Source organism: Drosophila gunungcola, unplaced genomic scaffold (assembly GCF_025200985.1).
Source record: "Drosophila gunungcola strain Sukarami unplaced genomic scaffold, Dgunungcola_SK_2 000001F, whole genome shotgun sequence".
In the NCBI taxonomy this organism is placed as follows: domain Eukaryota; kingdom Metazoa; phylum Arthropoda; class Insecta; order Diptera; family Drosophilidae; genus Drosophila; species Drosophila gunungcola.
In genome coordinates, this window is record NW_026453197.1 from 1235407 (window position 1) to 1256023 (window position 20617).

The 20617-nt window shown below is 37.4% G+C and overlaps 4 protein-coding genes across 5 annotated transcripts; 2 read left to right on the plus strand and 2 right to left on the minus strand.

Annotated features, from left to right (window-relative positions):
- Window positions 1–55: 55 nt before the first annotated feature.
- Window positions 56–4113, plus strand: LOC128261547 (fatty acyl-CoA reductase wat). 2 transcript variants are annotated; one of them, XM_052995290.1, is made up of 5 exons: window positions 56–409; window positions 483–595; window positions 1640–2150; window positions 3140–3836; window positions 3891–4107. In XM_052995290.1, exons 1-5 carry the CDS (start codon window positions 334–336, stop codon window positions 4036–4038), a joined length of 1545 nt encoding a protein of 514 aa, XP_052851250.1. In that variant the 5' UTR covers window positions 56–333; the 3' UTR covers window positions 4039–4107. The 2 variants fall into 2 exon arrangements, with proteins under 2 accessions (XP_052851250.1, XP_052851251.1); XM_052995291.1 differs by lacking the exons at window positions 56–409; window positions 1640–2150 and having other exon boundaries at window positions 487–595; window positions 3891–4113.
- Window positions 4114–5581: 1468 nt separating this feature from the next.
- On the plus strand, window positions 5582–8961 carry LOC128263130 (angiotensin-converting enzyme-related protein). Its single transcript, XM_052997852.1, has 4 exons — window positions 5582–5805; window positions 5878–6466; window positions 7429–8670; window positions 8807–8961. Exons 1-4 carry the CDS (start codon window positions 5758–5760, stop codon window positions 8842–8844), a joined length of 1917 nt encoding a protein of 638 aa, XP_052853812.1. The 5' UTR covers window positions 5582–5757; the 3' UTR covers window positions 8845–8961.
- Window positions 8962–10865: 1904 nt separating this feature from the next.
- Window positions 10866–12217, minus strand: LOC128263132 (signal element on autosome protein 2). The gene has a single exon (XM_052997854.1). The coding sequence runs from the start codon at window positions 12215–12217 to the stop codon at window positions 11123–11125; it is 1095 nt and encodes a 364-aa protein (XP_052853814.1). The 3' UTR covers window positions 10866–11122.
- Window positions 12218–12286: 69 nt separating this feature from the next.
- On the minus strand, window positions 12287–12841 carry LOC128263134 (anaphase-promoting complex subunit 11). Its single transcript, XM_052997855.1, has one exon. It carries the CDS (start codon window positions 12542–12544, stop codon window positions 12287–12289), a length of 258 nt encoding a protein of 85 aa, XP_052853815.1. The 5' UTR covers window positions 12545–12841.
- Between the last annotated feature and the right edge of the window lie 7776 nt (window positions 12842–20617).

The window sequence follows — 20617 nt, forward strand, 5'->3', positions numbered from 1 at the left end:
AAAGTACACCCATACATGTATATATCTATTTCTAAATCTAGATCTCTCAACTATTATTTAATTAACAATATGCCTTTAATCTTAAACATACATATTTTTAGTATCGGATTTTCAGTTTGCACGCCTTTCTGTTCCGGACTTAATACTAATTCTTTCCTTGTTATGTTATAAATTACAAAGCTGAACTTTCGCAACAATGTGAAATGAATAGATTGTAGTTTGTATAATTGAAGACTAATAGTAGGCAGTAAAATAGCATTAGCATTTGCTTATAAATGGAATATACACTGCTCATTTTTGTAGGAGAGTCGATCGAGCCAGCAGCACCGCAAAATGCAGACCGAAATTCTACAGTTTTACAAAAACAAAACGGTTTTTGTAACAGGTGGTACTGGATTTCTGGGAAAAGGTATTTCATCTCGCAAAATATAGGACTTAATGGAAAGGACCTATAACAGGAATATTTTCACTCTTATTTTCAGTGATCATTGAGAAGTTGCTGCGCTCCACAGATGTGAATCGTGTATACTTTTTGGTAAGACCGAAACGGAACGACAATGTGGAAGATCGATTCAAGGCTTGGAAAAATGAACCAGTGAGTAATCAAAATTTTTTTGAATCAGACCCTACGAATTACGTTTTACAGCAATTTTCTTTACAAAACGTGTTGCAAAGTTCTTTTGTTATGCTAATTTCTAAAATCATTAGACATGGTAAACTTTAAGCCAAACATCCTTAAAAACCAAGAGGCCTTGGATATCGGACCAACAGTCCTTTTAGACCTTTATTAAAGGGTCGGCCGATTTCAAATTTAAACTGAATTAAAGTCGAGTTTATAGGTTGATTTGGCTGCATGTGACCCTGATCAGGAATGTTTAAGGGGGTCTTCTACTCTCGCATTTTAATTTACATGTATCTGGAAAAAAGTTGCAATAAGGATTTTGTAGAAATAAATTTTTTTTCGGATGTCAGGTACCTATTTCAATCAAGTTGTACACCGTAATTAACCTTTAATCGCGTTTTCCCGAAAGTAGTGTTTTTTTTAGCTGCAGAGTAAGACTTTCCGATTTGAATAACTTTTTCCAATTCTTTACAAACGTACCGCTTTGTTTTGCCGAGTACTATTTTTGTTTTGTTCCGGACCCTAAAAGGTCAAAAAATTACGTAATAATTGCATTTTTAAATTATTTTAGCATAACTTCTGCTAATTGCTTAATAAACTAAATCTGTTTCGGGAAAACGTAGTCGACGTAACTACGAATCTAAGGACTAATATTTTTCTGTTTTTGGATCAACGCACTTACCATTGTTCTGGAGACCTTTTTTTTAAAGTTTAAAAACAAAATTTATAAGTCAAAACATGTATCTTTAAGTAGTAAAAAAAAATCGTTTTAAATCAATGAGGAATAACTTTTTTTTATTAATTCCTTAAATAAACACTTGGGAGTAGCAGACCCCCTTAACTAACCCCATGTTTATAGTGATGAAAAACAATCCGGTGTGCTAACGAAATATTTTTCAAACATAAAGCAAACCAATAGTCCTTACCATTTTCGTTTGAATCTTGGTTGGAAAAGATTTTAATAGCACTCCGGTATAAAATAAACCTCCATAAGTAATGGACAAATGTTGTGTCCAGGTTTTCGAAACTCTGCTCAAGGTCAAGCCGAGGGCTCTGGAACTAGTAAAACCCATTTCCGGGGACTGCAGTGAACCGGGTCTGGGTCTCAGTGTTGAAGATCGACGGACACTGACCTCCGAGGTCCAGGTCGTCATCCACAGTGCCGCCTCCATTCGCTTTGTGGAACCACTTCACAAGGCGCTCAACATCAACACACGAGCCACTCGCCTCATGGTGCAGCTGGCCAAGGAGATGCAGTGCCTCCAGGCTTTCGTGCACATCTCTACGGCCTACTCCAACTGCCCATCGGATCATATCCAGGAGCGCTTCTATCCGGAGCACTTGTCCTGCCCGGCGGACCAAGTGCTCGAGTTCAACGAGACCTTAAGCCCAGAGCTGATGGACAAAATGTCTCCGGCTCTGATGGGAAAGTTCCCCAACTCCTACACCTACACCAAGGCCCTGGCCGAGCAGGTGATCCAAATGGAGGCTCAGGACCTGCCCATCTGCATTTTTCGACCTGCGATAAGTGAGTGGATTTGAATGTAAAGAATGCTTGGTCATGTTTGTTATTTTTATTATTTAGATATAAATTATTTGTTCAACAGCATACATAAGAATTTTGAGCATACAGTAGACACCGAAAATTGGCATATTCCATTTGAGCAAATAGCATGTTTTTCCCAGAATATTTTTGTACCCTTGCAGAGTGTATTATAATTTCAGTCAGAAGTTTGCAACGCAGTGAAGGAGATATTTCCGAGCCGGATCGGACGACTAGCTCCCTTAGGAACAATCGGGAAAAAATGCAAAAATTATAACTTTGATGTTTTTTTTAAAATTTTTTTAAAAAGTTCTTCGATATGTAGTTATGGTTTATTATTTTGGAATTACGGTTAAAATTTGATCCAAAGCGGACGACGGAATATTACAAAAAAGGGAAACAAAATTGTAACTTCCCTAATTTTCAATTTTTTTTTTTAATTCTTTTGGACATTGTAATGGGTTAATAGTTTAGATTTACGCATTTAATTTTATTTAAATCGGAAAACGAAATCATATAGTTCTATCGAATCGAATAATTGAGGTGAAAATCATCATAGCTATAATGTCTTAGATTTAGATGATTTAAAAATATTTAGTTTATGTAATAGCTGCTGTATAAACTTCTACTTGCCAAAGTTTTCTCCTTTTCTTGTTATAAATTATATTTATATTACTAATTCATCAGAATTATTAGCAGTTGCTTGTTATAAGAATTTATCAACTGTGTGATTTAACACAGAGAAAAAGATTTTCCAAAATGCTCGTAGGTATATTTTATTTGACAAAAAAAACATGTTTCTCTTAGAATATTTTAATATATTATATATCTGTATCTAGTTTAGGAGAATTATAATTATATAATTATTAAAACACCAACCATGGTATTTTTTTTAAATACAAAAGATTAATAATACGTTTTCCGTAAACGCACATCGTCATTCCAGTCTAATTTGAATATTTCACCCTTTGCAGTTCTAGCCAACTTCAAGGAACCGATGTCAGGATGGATTGACAACCTTCACGGACTCGTTGCCTTGATATACGGCAATGCCCACGGCATTCTTCGTCTGATTTATGCCAATCCAAAGGCCGAGGCTCTATTAGTGCCTGGCGACTATTGTGCCAATGTGACTCTGGCATCCGGATGGCACATGGCCAAGAATGCCAAACCAAAGAGTCCAGCGCCCATTTACGCCTTCGCTCCGAGCAAATCGAATCCCATTACCTTTGGGGAATCAGTTAAGATGGGCATTGATTATAACCATAAAATTCCGGTGACCAAAACAATTTGGTATCCATTTGCTCACTTCACCACCTGTCCGTGGCTTTTTAAATTGGGCTGTTTCTTTTATCATGTGCTACCCGGATATTTGTTTGATCTCTTGTTACGGCTTAAAGGTGAAAAACCCATTCTGGTAAAAAGTTATCAGAAAATCCACGAGGCACTGGTGCTTCTGTACCCCTTTAACGGAAAAACCTACTTGATGGATACGAACAATACCAACCAGATGTGGCAGTCTATGTCGCCGGAGGATAGGAGTATATTTCCCTTCGACATGGCCAATCTCAACTGGGAGGAGTACTTCCGTCGCATCCTGTCCGGAATGCGGGTGTACCTCTTTAAGGAATCCTGGGATACCTTGGCTCATGCTAAACGTAGATTATTCAGGTACGTAGAAATTAGTTTTGGTAGGAACGATCATAAAAGAACTGCTGATTTCAGATTTTACTTGATGCATCGCTTCCTTCAACTTGTGCTATGCTTTGTTTTCGGCAAATTTATTTGGTTTTTGTACAATATTGTTATTAATCAAGACCCTAAAACACATGTGATTTCTGTGACACCTCGAATATTTAGTTTGGGAGACTAATTTGTTCAAGAAGATTAAAAGTGTTTTTAATTCCAATCAAATTTTGTAAATTTCCATAAATAAAAAAAATAACAACAACTTAAATGTATTTAAAGAAATTATTTGTTTTTTATTTGATTAGCTGTGTGATGCTTATAAAAATAATTTTATGAATGTCATGGCTTTTTATTTTATAGCAGTCTAAAATTACAAAAATTTTAAACGAAACTTTTCTTGTGTTTAATTTTTCAAACAGATTTTCAGTACGAGCTATAAAAGTACTCTAGTATAATGCAGTTTAATGAAAGTTTTGATTTCCTAACCAGCAGCAGAAAAATATTTTTAAAACTATAAATCAACTTTTTATTTAACTTTTCAGTTTCCGTTGAGAATAAATTGGAATTTTTAAATTCCAGCTTAGAAAAACTCAATTAGTTAGATAAGTTCTAATATTGGATAAATGTTATATAATAGTAAGGTATGCAGACAACAGCTGAGTGGCGAATAATGCAAAAACATTGGTAAAAAAAAGGCAGGTAGATAGGCGGGCAGGTGTAAAATTTCGGAGCACTCACACTCTGGTGATTGTAAGTGAATATCAGACTGCAAGCAATTTTTAAATGGTATCGAAATGGAAAACGCATGAAGACAGTGTTGCTCCCTCAGACATTTTACCGCTTTTCTAGCTACTTAAAAAATATTACATATGTTTTCATCTGATATTATTTTATACAGCTCAATTCAGTTTATAATAAGTAAATACGAACAAGTATAGACATTTCCTAATACAAAAACTTAATTTAATTGAAGGAATTTAAGAAATATTTTTCCAAAACTAAATTGGTTGTCGCAAAGCAGTGTGTTATTTATTTCCTTAACATTTTTCTTATTTCTTAAAAATGATTTTTTAGCCATAACTTGAACTTGGGAGTGCCCAAATGCAGTATTAGTTTCAATAGAATTGAAAAAATATGAAAGCATATATTTATAGGGAACTTAAATTAGGAACAGTTTTTAGACACCTTTTTGAATTTTTCCCTTTAACCTAATAATATAGTGCACTCAACTAAAGAAAAAGTCCAAGAAGATTGTTTTAATTTATTTATTCTGATGCTAGAGGGACAGTACTTATAAATCAACTGTCTCAGTTAGGTTATGTTTTTTTAGTATTCCTCTGATTACCAGAGTTTCAAGTTGTTGTATTAACATTTGGTCACCATATAAATTTATATGTGCCTATCTAAACTAAATTTTGAAGCTACTATGATTTTCGATGTTGGTCGAGGTGATTAATATAATCTGGACACCGAAATAAACATTTGCCCTAAAAGGTTATAACCATTTTATTGTTATGTATTTGTTTAAAGAATTGAAAATATTTTAATTTATTTATTCTGAAGCAACAGACACAACAAGCTTATATAGTATATTAATGTTTCTATAAATTCCGAAGTTTGTCTTAGTTGTGTTTATATAAACTGGCCATTTCTAGCGGCCCCCAGGCTGGCATCACTGTGCACTGCTTTAATCTTGTGTTTACAAATGTTGCTGCCCGTGAACGCTCTTATAAAAGCAGTTCTCGGCGGCATCGTGGATTCAGTTGCTCCACAACAGCGTCGCGAAGACAAAGCAATCTGAATTGTTACGTCCCAGTTTTGTGCCGTTTATTACTAAAATTCAAAGTGCAGACTAGCGCTGATTAGCAGCTCAGCTTGTCCCGGGAAAGGCTCCAGTAAAGCAATGGGGACATTTAATATAACCGCCTTTTGGCTAGTCCTGATGCTGTGGGTGAGTTTATTCAGCCAAAAACAACGTATTCCTCTGTTTCTATATTTAAATTTCTATATCTGTATTTATCAGTTACCCCACGGCCTGTCAATGGGTAATGGCCAAAGCAATAGCAATAGCAATAGCTGTTCGGCTTCGGTTCTGGAGGCACGCCGGTTTTTCGAGCTGGAAAATGAGCTATTGAGAAAGCGCTATCACGAGAAGTTCCTGTCCGTGTATACCTATAACACCAATGTCACGGAGGAGAATCGCCAGGCCATGATCGAGATTAATGCCCGCAATGCGGAGTTCAATAAGCGCCTGGCCCAGCGGATTAAGGCCTCCGATTATGTCCAGTCCGAGGATGCGGATATACGGCGTCAGGCTGAGCACCTCTCCAAACTGGGAGCATCCGCCCTGAATCCCGATGACTTTTTGACCCTGCAGAATGCCATTAGTTCAATGCAAACGAACTATGCCACCGTAACAGTGTGTTCCTACACAAATCGCACTGATTGCACTCTAACTTTGGAGCCGCACATTGAGGAGCGTCTGGCCCACAGCCGGGATCCTGCGGAGCTGTCCTGGTACTGGCAGCAGTGGTACGACAAGGCGGGAACCCCCATGCGGGACCACTTCGCAGAGTATGTACGGCTGACGCGCAAGGCGGCCCAATTGAATGGTGAGTAGTGATGGATGCCACGATAACCCACGGTCTGACCTCAAATAGGGAAATGTCTGGCCAGCACGGACAGAAAATGTGTTCATTTGGCATTTATCTGCTTCTCAGTCTAGTTATACATTGTCTAATTATAAAAAACAAAACAAAAAAATAATGTCTTCGTGGTACGAAAAATGCAGAAATGATTTTAAAATGAATCAAGTTATTTGGAATGAATTTGTTTAGTGAAGTACTATAACAAAACAAACAAGAAAGGAATATAAATAATATATTTTATAAAGCGACTATATGTCAATTTATATTCGTTTATGTTCAAAAACTTCTATTTCCCGATGAATTTTTTGAATTTTTTTATGGCAGCTTTGTGTATATTAATATATTTTAATATTTTCAGAAAATTTAAATAGTAATTCTATAATAAGGGAGTATTATATTAGTTGATAATTTTTATAAAGATATTTTTGGTAAAATAATTTTTCCAAAAAATGTAGGAAAAGCCTGTTAAACTGCAAAGTATCAGACCAAAAGTTCAATTATTTGTATTGTGAAATATAAGGGCATTTATAATAATTTATAATTTTTACCGATTATAATTATAGCAATATAAAGTATATGAGGAAATACTTTCATTTTAGGCCTAGCAAAAAATTATCCGTTCAGTTTTTTAGCTAAACATGTTTATGGTTTAAATTAATTTTAAGCCTTTTTAAAAACAAAAAGTGAAGATTATTTTCTCAGTGACTGCATATGTGGAAATAGCTCGCAATGGTCCTAAAAATAGTTTACAATCAATTAAATTGCTCAAACTGTTTGTATACAATACTATTACTTAATATGAGGTTATCACTTTTTTAGACTTTGATTTGGACTGCAATAGCAAGAATTCCTGAGAAGGCACATGCTATTGAATAAAAAATATGGTTTTTTAAGACTCAAATCTAGTTCTTTCTGTCTATCTACAGATCACCGCTCTTATGCCGACTACTGGTTGCAGTTCTACGAGGATGCCGATTTTGAGCGACAACTGGATGCTACATTCAAGCAGCTGCTGCCATTCTACAGGCAAATCCACGGCTACGTGCGCTATCGCCTGAGGCAACACTACGGCCCGGATGTGATGCCAGCGGAGGGAAACATCCCCATCAGCTTGCTGGGCAACATGTGGGGCCAGTCTTGGAGCGAGCAGCTCGATCTGTTCACCCCCTACCCGGAGAAGCCCTTTGTGGATGTGAAGGCCGAGATGGTGCGACAGAACTACACGGTGGAGAAGCTGTTCGAACTGGGCGATCAGTTCTTCCAGTCCCTTGGGATGCGTGCCCTTCCTCCGAGTTTCTGGAATCTGAGTGTGCTCACCCGACCCGAGGATCGTCAGGTGGTTTGCCATGCCTCGGCCTGGGACTTTTATCAGGACAGCGACGTGCGGATCAAGATGTGCACCGAGGTGAACAACAACTACTTCTATATCGTGCACCATGAGCTAGGACACATCCAATATTATCTGGAATATGAACAGCAGCCGGCTGTCTATCGAGGAGCTCCCAATCCTGGCTTTCATGAAGCTGTTGGCGATGTCATCGCCCTGTCGGTTATGTCCGCAAGGCACTTAAAGAGCATAGGACTGATAGAAAATGGTAGACTGGACGAGAAGAGTAGAATTAATCAGCTCTTTAAGCAGGCTCTGACGAAGATTGTCTTCCTGCCCTTTGGTTACACCATGGATAAGTATCGTCATGCCGTTTTCCGCAACGAACTGGACGAATCCCAGTGGAACTGCGGCTTCTGGCAGATGCGATCCGAATTTGGTGGAGTCGAACCGCCGGTTTTCCGCACCGAAAAAGATTTTGATCCGCCGGCCAAGTACCACGTGGATGCGGATGTGGAGTATCTGCGCTACTTTGCCGCCCACATCTTCCAGTTTCAGTTCCACAAGGCCTTGTGCACCCAGGCCGGCCAATATGCGCCCAACGACAGTCGCCTGACATTGGACAATTGCGATATCTTTGGCAGCAAGGTGGCGGGTCGATCTCTCAGCCAGTTCCTCTCGAAGGGCAGCTCCCGCCACTGGAAGGAGGTGCTTCAGGAGTTCACGGGCGAGACGGAAATGGACCCAGCCGCTCTCTTGGAGTACTTCGATCCACTCTACCAGTGGCTCAAGCAGGAGAACAGTCAGTTGGGCGTTCCACTGGGTTGGGGACCTACAAACAGTAAGTACTTGGCAATATAAAACGTATAAATATAAGAATATGTATTCATTACACTCGGAGCAATATTACCAACACTAATCAATATTATCCTCAAACTTACACATGGGTTTCTAATTAAATATCTTTATTTTTGTAGAAATCTCCTCGGATTGCTGTGGAACATTCAGCACCTAGACTGAGCCATCCAGAAATTGACTTGAGGTCGACGCGACCCGCAAAAAATAAATATGTTAAGTCGCTTGATAGAAAAAAACAAAAACAAATAAACAAATCTAAGAACTTTGTAATGAATTTCACATTTGCGCATTGATATTTAAATTGATATTTATTGTATCGATTCATTCGTATCGTTTCTTTCGTTTCATTAATAAATTGCCATTACATAATACACTTTTTAACGATATCTCATCACCATCTTTCATCAAAACTCAAAAAATGTGTATAAATTATATATTTTTGTAAATTGTGTTTTTATCTCAACCCCAAAGATTTATATGTTTCGGTCAGTGTAAATTTTCGATATCTTGCTTGCATTTTTTGTACACAGCAATAGCTTTTAAAAGTTCATCTCAAATTTATTTGATGAGTTTAGCTTGATGCAACTTTGAATAACTCGGATAAAATATAATCATATCCGTCAGGCTCAATGCGTATCTGAAGTCTTAATGGGACACACATGGTCTTTGAATTACACACTGAACAAAAGTACAGAAAAATAATTTCATTAATGGATTACCAGTACAAATTTTAGTAAACAATAAATTACAAAATCACATTTAAATAAATATATATTACAAAGCAATAAAATTTAAATTATGCAAATCAAAATAATATAATTACTATTGAACATTTATAAACAAATCGCATTGATAAACTGAATATTAAAATCTTTTGCCCCGGAAGATTGGCAGTTAAGAGTGAACACTCTTACATGAGGCATTATCTGTCCAAAACATATACTCGATGTGGAGAAACCGTCCCCTAAACGTTTTTTTTCGCATATTTTGAGCCAAGCTATTCAACGCTGAAATCAATGCCAACATTTTGCGACTTGTGCTGCAGTATATGGTATATTGCTTATATATCGATGTTTCAGTGATCTCTGGTTGGTTCAAGTTTCCACAGATTTTTGATTTTTAGTCTCTATTTTTAATGGTGTGTTTGAAATAAAAAATAAAGAACAGTAAACTAAGATCGTGTGGATTTTAATTCCAATCGTTAACTTCATTAGGTGCTTTAATTTTAATAGATTTTATAAGGAATTTGTTTTGAGAAATAAAACATTCTAAGAACTAACAATAAATATTGGAAATTGTTTAAATTTCGATTAGGTAATATATGTAAATCTTTTTTTCATTTCGCAAACTCCCGTATAATGCGTGTGATATGGGGAATACTCGATGGTATTTAATGCGTTTCATCAACTATCGCTTTTTAAACTGTTATGTGGTAAAAATTGTATATGTATTTAGAATATAAATATTATATACAATGCGTTCCAAAGCTATAAGACAGTTGGACATCATTTAAACTAGTCAACTAGAATCGAGTCCATTAATAAGATGTATAAAAATATAAAACCAAAATAAAATCGTAAACCGTATTACTTGGTTTTCCTTTACAGAATTTTTCATGCAACTTGTTGAGACTGACTTACAGTTCTGAAACGCACTGTACAACTGCTCGGGGGATTTGCTCCAATACTTGAGCTTTACATATATATGCCTAGATTTTTGGAGTGCTAATGATAGGATTATTGGACTAACAGTTAGATCAGCTAGGTTTCGCTTTGAGATACAGATACATGTTCGTATATAATAATTTGTGTTCGATTCCCCTTAGGAAACTTAGACTTAACAGGGCTATAAAATCAATCCAGATATTCATATGTATAGGCCAAGAGTTTAGTTTTGGTTAGTGCTACATGAGTTGGAACAATTTGATTTAGTTTTTGTAGGATAGTATGCATACTAACAAAACATTTCAGAGTCAACGCAAATAATAGAACTAGATCTATGTGAATTCGATGCGGAATTTCAAGCATTTTAAATTTATGTTTATACAATTTGAGTAATACATAGATGCATATAAGGATCTTATCCTTTACTACTTAGCGATTATTATTGAATACAAATTTCTTGTGTTTCATTATTTTATATTAAACGTGAAAAGTGGTACGCTTACATTCAAAGACATTTTCATCGTTTCGCATAAAACATTTATAAACCGTTCATATGTTTCGTGTTTCAATATCAAGAACTAGGACATGGCAAGCTTTTTTATGAGATGAGAGTGTTGGCTGACAGACTGAGTGAGTGTGATCTTTCTGCACTTGAATTTGAATTGACTCTTGGAGAAATGTCTAATTGACCCTTTCCGAAGTGTTGCCAGCGGCTGCGTTTGTGAATCTGCTTCTGTTCTTGAACTTGGCTTAGTCCAAGAACGGGTTTTGTCATACGGGCCGCGAATGGTGGGCATGCGGTTGGGGATGATGGTGTGGCTGTGGATGCGGCTGTGTGACGCTGCTGATGCTGTGGTTACTGCTGCTGATGCTGTGGCTACTGCTGCTGCCCCCCTTTTGCCTTGTGGGTGGCGGTGGCGGCGGCGCTTGTCTCATGCGCTGCTGCAGGATCCTCGGCAGCTGTGGATGCGCCTTGTGCTGGGCTGGTGGTGCGGGTGGCGGCTCCGGTCTTTGATGGTAATGGGAAGTCGCCTGCTGCTGCTGTTGCTGCTGCTGCTGCATTTGTTGATGCTTGCCCATGGAGGAGGCAGCCGAGGATGAGCCCGAGGCCCCCGAAGTGGAGCTGGTCGAGGCATGGGAGGTGGTCGATCCGGTGGCCAGTTTGGTGGGCAGTCCCCCACTGGCTGCCGGCGAGGCCATGGCCCTAGAGCTAGCCAGTCCCGCACCGCCTCCTCCAGGCGGATCTGCCATCTTGGGCAAAGTCACTGGCGCATAGGAGCCATCGTCCTCCTCGTCCGAGCTCAAGGAATTCGCATCCGATGGCGTGCGAGACCTCGATGGCGGCGACAGGGCATCCTGCTCCTGCAGGAACACTCGAAATCCCTGTATCGACTCGTTGAGCGCCCACAGCTGCGATAGCAAAGAAAGATCCAACTGCCTCAAGCCGTACATCTCCCTGCGCAGGATGGCCAGCTGGTTGTCGATCGTGGACGAGGTGGCGCCCGTGCTGCTCGAGCTGTTGGTGGGCGTGTGGCCAGCCCCGGCGCTATGTGTGCTGGAGGCGCGACTGTGCACGGACTCCCGATCGCTGAGCGACTCCTGTGTGGAGGAGAGGCTGCCATGTCGCTGGCTATGTCCGTGTCCGTTGTAGCTGCGATTCCTGGCCGCCGACGAGGAGGTGGAGGGGCCCAGGTAGAGTTCGCCTGCGGCTGCGGTCAGAGCGGAAACACTGGACGCTGGCGATCCGGTGCGTGGATGCGGGCCAATGGCCATAGGAGCCGCCGTGGCGGCACTCAGACTTTTTGGCAGTGGCGGCAGGCCCGTCAAATGCGGCTGGGCATCGCCGCTGCTGCTGTTCTCCATCATTCGATAAGCTTATACTGTGTGTCTACGGTTGATTGACGCTCCTGATCTCTGGGTTTTGGTAACTAGAACTTAGTGCACGTTGAACTTCCAGCTCTGGCGGCACATGGGGCACTGTTTGTTCAACGGTTGCAGGTTCAGCCACTTGACGATGCAGTGCATGTGGAAGCAATGGGAGCAGACACCCCACACCAGGGGGCAGTCGTCACCGGGCAGGGCGCACTCCGGGCAGGTGCTCTCGAAGGACATGCGACAGATACCGCAGTTCTCGTCATTCGCTATCCAACGCCAAGTTGCAACTCCCGTCCATGACTTGATTTTCACTTTCATTTTGTGCACATTTGCTTACACTGCAATTGTCGGGCTTGTCCTCGCTTTGCGTTGCATGGATGAGGGAGGTCCTTGGGCAGTTAGAGCGGGTGTTTCTCGTTCGATTCGGGATGTTTTTCGCAAAATATAGCCTTTTTTCTTTGAAAATAGGTCGAGCGTAGTGATGGCCGAAACGGAGACTGCGATATCGATAAATGAGTAGGGACTAGAGATGGCCTGCGTGAGCAATAGTTTTCGTGCGCGAAACGATATTTTAATTTTTATTTGTTTTGACTATAAAATGAACGAATATATATTTATAAGAACAAAATCAATGTATCTATGATATAAAGTATACATTTCTCTGTTGTTCCTTGACATAAAAGTTAATTTTAAAAAGTTAGGTGCAATATATAAAAAGTTTGAGTTCTTATATAACAAAAGACATAGCGATAAAACAACTTATTAACTACGTAGGTAAGCCGGTCTTTGATTGATAGTGCTAGGAACCTAAACGACTTTTTGTTTATAACTAACTAAAAACAGGGTTATCAGAAAGTACTTTGCGTACTTTAATTCTTAATTGCTCTTCAAGCTTACTTGCATTTTAAAGCATAAACTTAAATTGTTTATAACATTAAAAGCGGTTCGTGTTTGCATATAATTATGCCAATTATCGATATTAAATAAGAAATATCGCACTTTCAAATGTAATTTGATATTGGCGGCAAAACTTATAATTTGGTTTTTGAACCTTCTTGTAACTTAAACTTTTTTTTTAAATACAGCTAGAATGTAAATTGCTTGAAAACAATATTATTCTACTTTTTATTGAGGTTCAGGTAACATTTTTTTACCAATGTCAATATCATGGTCATATCCTCCTCGCACGAAAACTATTAATTTCAATTTTCGACAATCCCCAATGACAGTTCGGCAGGTCAGATCTTTAATCAGCAATACGACACCAAACGTCTCGTGTCTGAACCAACTTCCGAAAGCTTATGCTCATGCTCCAACGGATTTTAAGGGGGGGGGGGGGCGCTTTTGTTGGTGGGGCTGGTGGAGTTGTTGTCGTCCCCGGTTTATTCGCATTCAGACAGCCGACGATTGTTGAACCCGATAGACGTGCGCGCACATTTGCTGGCTCGATCGGCGAGCTTTATTCGTTCTCTTGCTTGTTTTATGTCGATTTCGCGTTCAAAGCGTGTGATCCACGCCAAAATTTGTGTTGTGTTTTAATTGTGTGACGCAGTTTTTAGCATCGGTTCTTGGGGAACACCGCTTAATGTCAGCATTAAAATATATATGTACATACATACATGTAAAAAGAAAGTGCCTTCAAAAAGGAGTTGATTGAAAGTTGTATAATAACCCCGAAGGAGCTGTTGGAAAAGCCCAAAAAAAAACCCCTGTGAAGTGAACGTCGTGAGTGGAAAAAACAAAAATTTAAAAACAAAAAAGTAAAGTACAACAAAACAACGTTGTGTTTAAGAACCTGTAATTGAAAACGCACTTGAATACACCCATACAGGCAAGAATAAATAAAAATAAGCCCAATACAACACGTTGTTGACCCTGAGGCAGAGCCTCGTGATTTTCCAAGAACGAGTAAAGCCCCTCCTCTCCTCCCAAAACTCTTTGATGTGATGGCGCAGTTATTTAGCATAAGAATTTATGTTGCAGTTTATTGCACTTTTGCCCCCTCTCTTTCCCACCCCCATAAGCCATCTCTTTTTACCCCATCGGCCGTCTCTTTCTGTGGAAAAACACCGTTTGACGCCTTGCAAGGAGATTCTGCCTACCTTTCTTGGTGTTCCGGTTTTTTGATCGGGATTTTCTCGAATTCTGCGAAACATTAACAATCCCATAAGGCATCTAAAAAAAAGCGGACGTGTGCCTGTGTGTTTTGATTACAAATGCATGCGAAATTTCATTTCGATATTTGCGATTTATTTCACTTTGATTTGTCTTGCCTTGTCATGTGTCTCGTCCATAAAATGTTGCTAATAAACAAACAATTATGAAATTCCGGGTTTTTCAAACGTGGACAATTTAACACTTCTTCGCCTTCGATGCAAAGGCAAATAAACAATTTACAATCGGTTTAAAACTTTGAAGATGTACAGGCTGTTATGAGTCACCGAATTACAATTCTTGGTATTCGTATTGAATTGCGTTGCTCTCAAGTCATATTTTCTTAGAAATCAGTTTCTAATAAGGGGTTAAAATAAAGGTTAAGTTATCTACAAGATAATCATCATAGGATTGTTAAAGGTTAAATATTTTAGTATTAATAACTTATAACTAGATGGTCATCAAGCCTAGGTAGTATCAATTTGGAGAGGGTTTATGATTAATGTAATTCCTTAAGTCATCAACAGTTGTTATTAGCGAAATGAAGTGGATTTACAAGATTTAAGAAAAAAATGTGTAATTCAATATACATTTTTGAAATGAATGCACTATGACCATTAAAAAAAATGTGCATTACACGACACCGTGATATATAAGTTCAGCGACATCCTTATATAGTCAACACAATAATTTCTGGTTATCGTGCTTTTCGACACATTTTGATTGATTAATTTGATCCCAGCGATTACTTGTTCGTCGTTAACATTCCCAAACTTTTTCTTTCGTCATATCTTATCTGTTATCGTATACAGCCAAAAAAGTACCCATACCACGGTAAAGCCATTAGCTCCAAAATCAAAGTTTGTCAAACGACTTTCAAAATCGAGCACTGCAAACGGCTTTGCAAACGGGACGGAGTGGAAAACTGTCTGGGACTTGCATTATCGACAAGTCAGGCGATCTACCTTCTAGTACGTATCTTTAGTGCTCGAGCTATATAGTCATGAACAATCAAGTGATTACTGATAAAAATTGAAGCAAATGGGCTGACAAACAAAATACTTGGCGAGCAGATTTAGACGAGATAAGTGCGTATATATACACGAAATGTATTTTAAGGAAGCATCTTGGTCGGCGGGACGTGCTCTGAGTGAATGATTCAAGTAAAAATTGCTTATGAGACACTTGTGACTCACTCACCTGAGAACACAAACAGTGATTTATAATCACGGAACTGAAAAGATCACAATGAAACAATGCAAGCGATTAATGTGAACTGAGGATCGCCTACATAAATTGCATTCATTCATAAAAAAAAAGAAAACATAAAAACGTACTAGGCGTGTTTACAAAGGGAATGTAATGTCATGGGAAGCTTTAATTCTAGAAAACAGTTCCGTTTACGCTGAAATCACTTTTGGTTTCAAGGTTTTTCCCTAGTCAATTACTGGGTAAACAATTTAGGGAACTTTTGCTGTTAATCGGAGCCATTATCTCTGTGAAACATAAAAAAAGGCCATTGGGCTGAAAGCTCCCATCAAGTAATTAATTGATTACGGTAAACGTTGTGGAGCAACAAGGTGATACGACGATCTCAATGAGAACTGTTTAATAATATCTGATATTTAACAAGCATTTCAAAATCCCATTCATTTACAAAAATTGAAGAACAATACATTTTTAATTTCTAATTTTGCATACATTTTTACCAACGTTTCCGATCTTAAATAATGTTTTTCTTTGTGTTCTGTTACCAATTTACTTAAAAAATATTTATCGTTTTTATTGAGCAGCTGTGCTTATTGCCTTATTAACTTTTTTTTAAATAAAGCAATTTATTTACAATCATTAACACTTATTTCTGTTAAACATATTTATAATCCTCTTAGTCATAACATCTCTTCTTCATTTTAAATTTAAAAGTGGCTTGATGGAGTTTTAATTTATATAAATATTATCTTTGCTGTACTTATCTTGAATTCAAATAAATGTTAACAAAATGGTTAGTAACGCAGAAAGTCAAGCTGACACACACGAATCGAAAATATTTGTAAGCGCCATTACGCTTGAGATACTAATTTATAAGATCAACACAGAACACTGCGCGTGCTCTAAAAACTGAAAAATAAAGTGAAACATTGCAGAACAAATCTACAGTTGCGAAAAAATGTAAGTTAAGGGGAGTAAGCTGCCAAGAGAAACTCGATCGGAATACAAGTCAAGTCGCTGATGTCTGATGTCTGATGTCTGATGCCTGTCAAAGCCTAAAAACTGAAACGAGGCCAATGCACGCCACTTGTCGTCTGGTGTTTTTAGTTTACCATGAACCGAGCGAGGCATTTTATATGCGATACATTCAAGCTGCAAGCCTGGCTGCGGTTAATGACACCTGCTTTCGATCTTTCTGGGCAGTTCAGTTTTGGAGGCAAATTCCGAGTGGCCCAAGGGGTGTGAATGATTTCATTTGACGGGTTATTGTAATTTACACTTTACATTTAATCCAAAAGTCAACAATAAACAACCATCTGTTGGTTTTGTTGGGGACGGGAAATACGTTTCCAATCTGAGGGAATCGAACCTAAACGTCGCAAATCAAATTAAGATATAAATACACAAAGTGATAATAAAACGTTAATTTTTGGAAAGTCATTTTTACTCGTGTCGTGTTGGAACAGTTTTTGGGCTCGCATGAAAAGAAAATATGAAAATCTGTATAAGATTGAAAAATCAATAGAAGTAAGTAAATATTTATCTTTGATTTCATAGCGAATAATTGTAATTTATTAGCAAATTCAAGACATGTACATTTAATTGATTTTTACTGTCTATAATAAGATATATATTGTAGATAGGTAATTGTAAAGATAATACTTAAATGATAATTCTCTAACTTTGCGCAGCTTTCTTTATTTATTTTACATACATACAGTTTTACCTTCGTCAACATCTCAAACAATGCCAAGCGCAATTAACTGAAGTGGGAATTTAATTTGAATTTCTACTTAGCAAGCTAACGATAAAAATGGAATAATGAATAATATAGTAGATCACATTGATACAATACACGTTTCTTCCTTGCAATGAAAAAAACCTAACTTATATTAACGCGTTTGAACTTTTCGGTGATTTTCCAGTGAGAGATTCTAGATAATGTTCATTTCGTCGTTTATTATATTGTATACATGTGTACATATACAAACATATATATTTTATTGCCACCAAACTCGTTTTGTTGTCGTAAAATATTTTATATGGTTGAAGTGAGGGGCTGAATGTTGTAAAGGGATGCTTGACAGGTATATATAAAGATAATTGAGCAGAACCCATAAGATACTATTGTAAGTGCACGGTAGATACAACTAATGAATTAAGCTGTTTAATTAAAACCATCCAACTAAAAATTTCCTAAAGCTAAATCCAATCTCAAAGCTTAAAACCAATATTCTTATAACTTTAATTTAACAATAACATAAGCGTATTTTGGCAATGAATTTGATTTGGGTTAAAAAGTAATGCATATAAATTTCAGTTTCGTTTTGTTTAATATTTTGTACCGCATTGCATTCATCGCTTGAGTGACTTGTGAAATTATATATTGTAATCCGAATGTTATTGTTCACGTTATTGGCGCTGTATTTGTTTTGTACTTTGTGCGGAAGTTATTCGCCCGCAAATTTTTACCTGTGGCATGCAATTTTGTTTGTCAAATCAGCGACCCAAACCGATTGCGGTCCAGTTCAAAGGTCAAAATATAAAACCAAAAAATACTATCGTTCTCGCTCGAACCACAAAATGCTGAATGAGTTGGCACGTTTTTTGAACGAGATGATAATCGCAAGCTTTTCACAGCCCATTAAAAAGTAGAGACAGCAACTCAAAATGACTTTTGTTGACTGCTTTTTAATTATGTAGTCTAATTAATGGTGTAAAAAAGGGTACCTATATGGTTAGGGGGAGCTGACTAAGCTGAGCAATATTTTGTCTACAATTAATGGTTGATTTTTCAGTTAGCTGCTGCAAATGTGGTTTGACTTGATTCAAGGCAATTGAAATTTATGTCAAGTTAATTTTTAATTACAACAACTTATGCAAAACTTAATTACGCAAAGAATAATATAAATATCTATGAAAATACCCTTTTAAATGCTAAGAATTATCTGAACATAATAATGTAAACATAATCGTTGTAAAATCAAAAGAACGGTTTCACGATATAATTTTTATACAATTAATATACTACATTTTTTCAAAGTTTCAAAAACGGTGATCGATTTTGTTTGCCCATTCCAATAATTTTTCACCCCATGCACGATTTTGGTTGCATAACACGATTCGAGTTGAAATGAGCTTCACGCACAAAACGTGTAAACATCAACAAATTGCATTACATGGCTTAAAGTAACAGTAACAACGGAAAGGTAGCGGCAAATGACTGCTATTCATTGCAACTGATTGACATTCAATTACCGATGTCCCTACCCTACCCCCCGCCCCTTTCCCGCGTCATCTTACGTACTTTACTGAGTGTTGAGCGCATTTCAATTCAACTCTCGCCGAAAGCTTTGAGTGCTATCAATATATCTACGGCTTTATCAAAAGACAATTAATTGATCGATTGACGGAGCTCACATGATTCGCAATGGTCTTTGAACTCTGGAGAAGCATGTCAAATGATCGCATTTAGTTTTTTTTTTCGGTGACAAACTTTACTTTACAAAGGGCTAATATTTGCTCTTGACAACTCTTGCGTTGGGTCTTCACACCTTCAAATCAAATAAAAATAACGGAGGGAATTAACTAATCTGCACTCTGAGATTAGGTTCTAGGAATGAACTTGATAGATAAACCAAAAAAAAGGTCTGAGAAACAAGAAATTTGTGAGGCAAGATTATAGAAACATATTTAGCAGAGTCAAAATTGGGTTAACATGCATTTGTTTAGCAGAAGTCATAATATATGTACAAATGCCAGTATCGGGCTGACACAGAAATTTCTGTACAACTTTGTTTATACATTCCAACCGAATTCCAACTGAAGAGATATATGTTACGATCCAAATAAGTACAAACTATGCGCTACGAGCCCGACGACAAATAGGCATGATTTATAGTTCTAAAGTATTTTAACAATAACCTTTTAAGCTATTTTCCAATACAAAAATTCAAAATTAACTCAGTATAAATAAATAAAAGTTTTTTTTTCCTAATCAATTATAATTTTTTGCCTTGTTTCAGTTTATCGACCTTTTTTTTGCGGAGCTGTCATTATCAGCTCGTTCAAAATCAATTAGCAATTTTTTGATAAGACTTTACACAATTGAATCAGCAAACTGTTGATAAGACTTTACAAAACGGAATTAGCAAACCACTGATAAGACTTTACAGAACTAAAAAATAGATTACAAATATGTCATAGATACCGTCAAAGAAAAGAAACATTCTTGGTATGCGTTTTTAATCTGGATTTATAAGCTCTTAAGAACATTTCTTGACAGCCTAAAAGTATGCTTAGTTGGTGTAACCTTGGATGGATCCACACCAACACACACCACCCCCTGGACGCCCACTCACCTGTGGAGAGAATGTGGCCTCAATTTGCAGAAGCGCTTATCGTTCAAAGCGTTAAGTAAACTCAGGCAGGCAAACACGAGTACATGAGTAGCGAGGTTATCGCTGTGTGTGCACGGTGCAAGTTTAAAAAGTTTCAATTACTCCACAAACGCATACACTCACACGACTGACACACTCACACAGGTGCGGTGCAAGGCTTGAGCAGGTGTCACAATACAGCAACAGGTTACAGTGGATCAAAAGTGGACTAAACAGAAAAAATTACACAAAATCTGTGTCGTTTTAATAACACAAATCTCCCAAATTTTTTTTATCCAACTGTTTTTTTAGGCATGAAAATGACTTTTGTTGTTTAATTTACATTCTTTCAAAAACCATATTATTAAAATTTGCACGAAACCATTCATATGACTACAGCTTGTATTAATATTGGTTTAACAAAGAGATGGTAAGACAAATCATAATTCTATATCTATATCTAAAAATTCTTATTTTTGAAGTCACAGTTTTACAATAAGATGGTTTGTAATAAAAGAGGCTTTAATTAAACCCTTGTAATTATAAATGTAACATCTGTTTCTTAAAAAGGTGTATCTTAAACCGAATAGCTTGTATCCATAGTTTATTTAAAGCTAAAAAATTATAATCTTAAAAACTTCAAAAATTA

What these genes read in the sequence shown, in the direction of transcription:
- LOC128263130 (XM_052997852.1), top strand. Translation starts at nt 5,758, where the DNA reads ATGGGGACATTTAATATAACCGCCTTTTGGCTAGTCCTGATGCTGTGG. An exon ending in GGCTAGTCCTGATGCTGTGG is followed by an intron (nt 5,806 to 5,877) that starts GTGAGTTTATTC and finishes TGTATTTATCAG; the next exon opens with TTACCCCACGGCCTGTCAAT. An exon ending in CAAGGCGGCCCAATTGAATG is followed by an intron (nt 6,467 to 7,428) that starts GTGAGTAGTGAT and finishes GTCTATCTACAG; the next exon opens with ATCACCGCTCTTATGCCGAC.
- LOC128263134 (XM_052997855.1), bottom strand. Translation starts at nt 12,544, where the DNA reads ATGAAAGTGAAAATCAAGTCATGGACGGGAGTTGCAACTTGGCGTTGG.
- LOC128263132 (XM_052997854.1), bottom strand. Translation starts at nt 12,217, where the DNA reads ATGATGGAGAACAGCAGCAGCGGCGATGCCCAGCCGCATTTGACGGGC.
- LOC128261547 (XM_052995290.1), top strand. Translation starts at nt 334, where the DNA reads ATGCAGACCGAAATTCTACAGTTTTACAAAAACAAAACGGTTTTTGTA. An exon ending in AGGCTTGGAAAAATGAACCA is followed by an intron (nt 596 to 1,639) that starts GTGAGTAATCAA and finishes TGTTGTGTCCAG; the next exon opens with GTTTTCGAAACTCTGCTCAA. An exon ending in GCTAAACGTAGATTATTCAG is followed by an intron (nt 3,837 to 3,890) that starts GTACGTAGAAAT and finishes TGCTGATTTCAG; the next exon opens with ATTTTACTTGATGCATCGCT.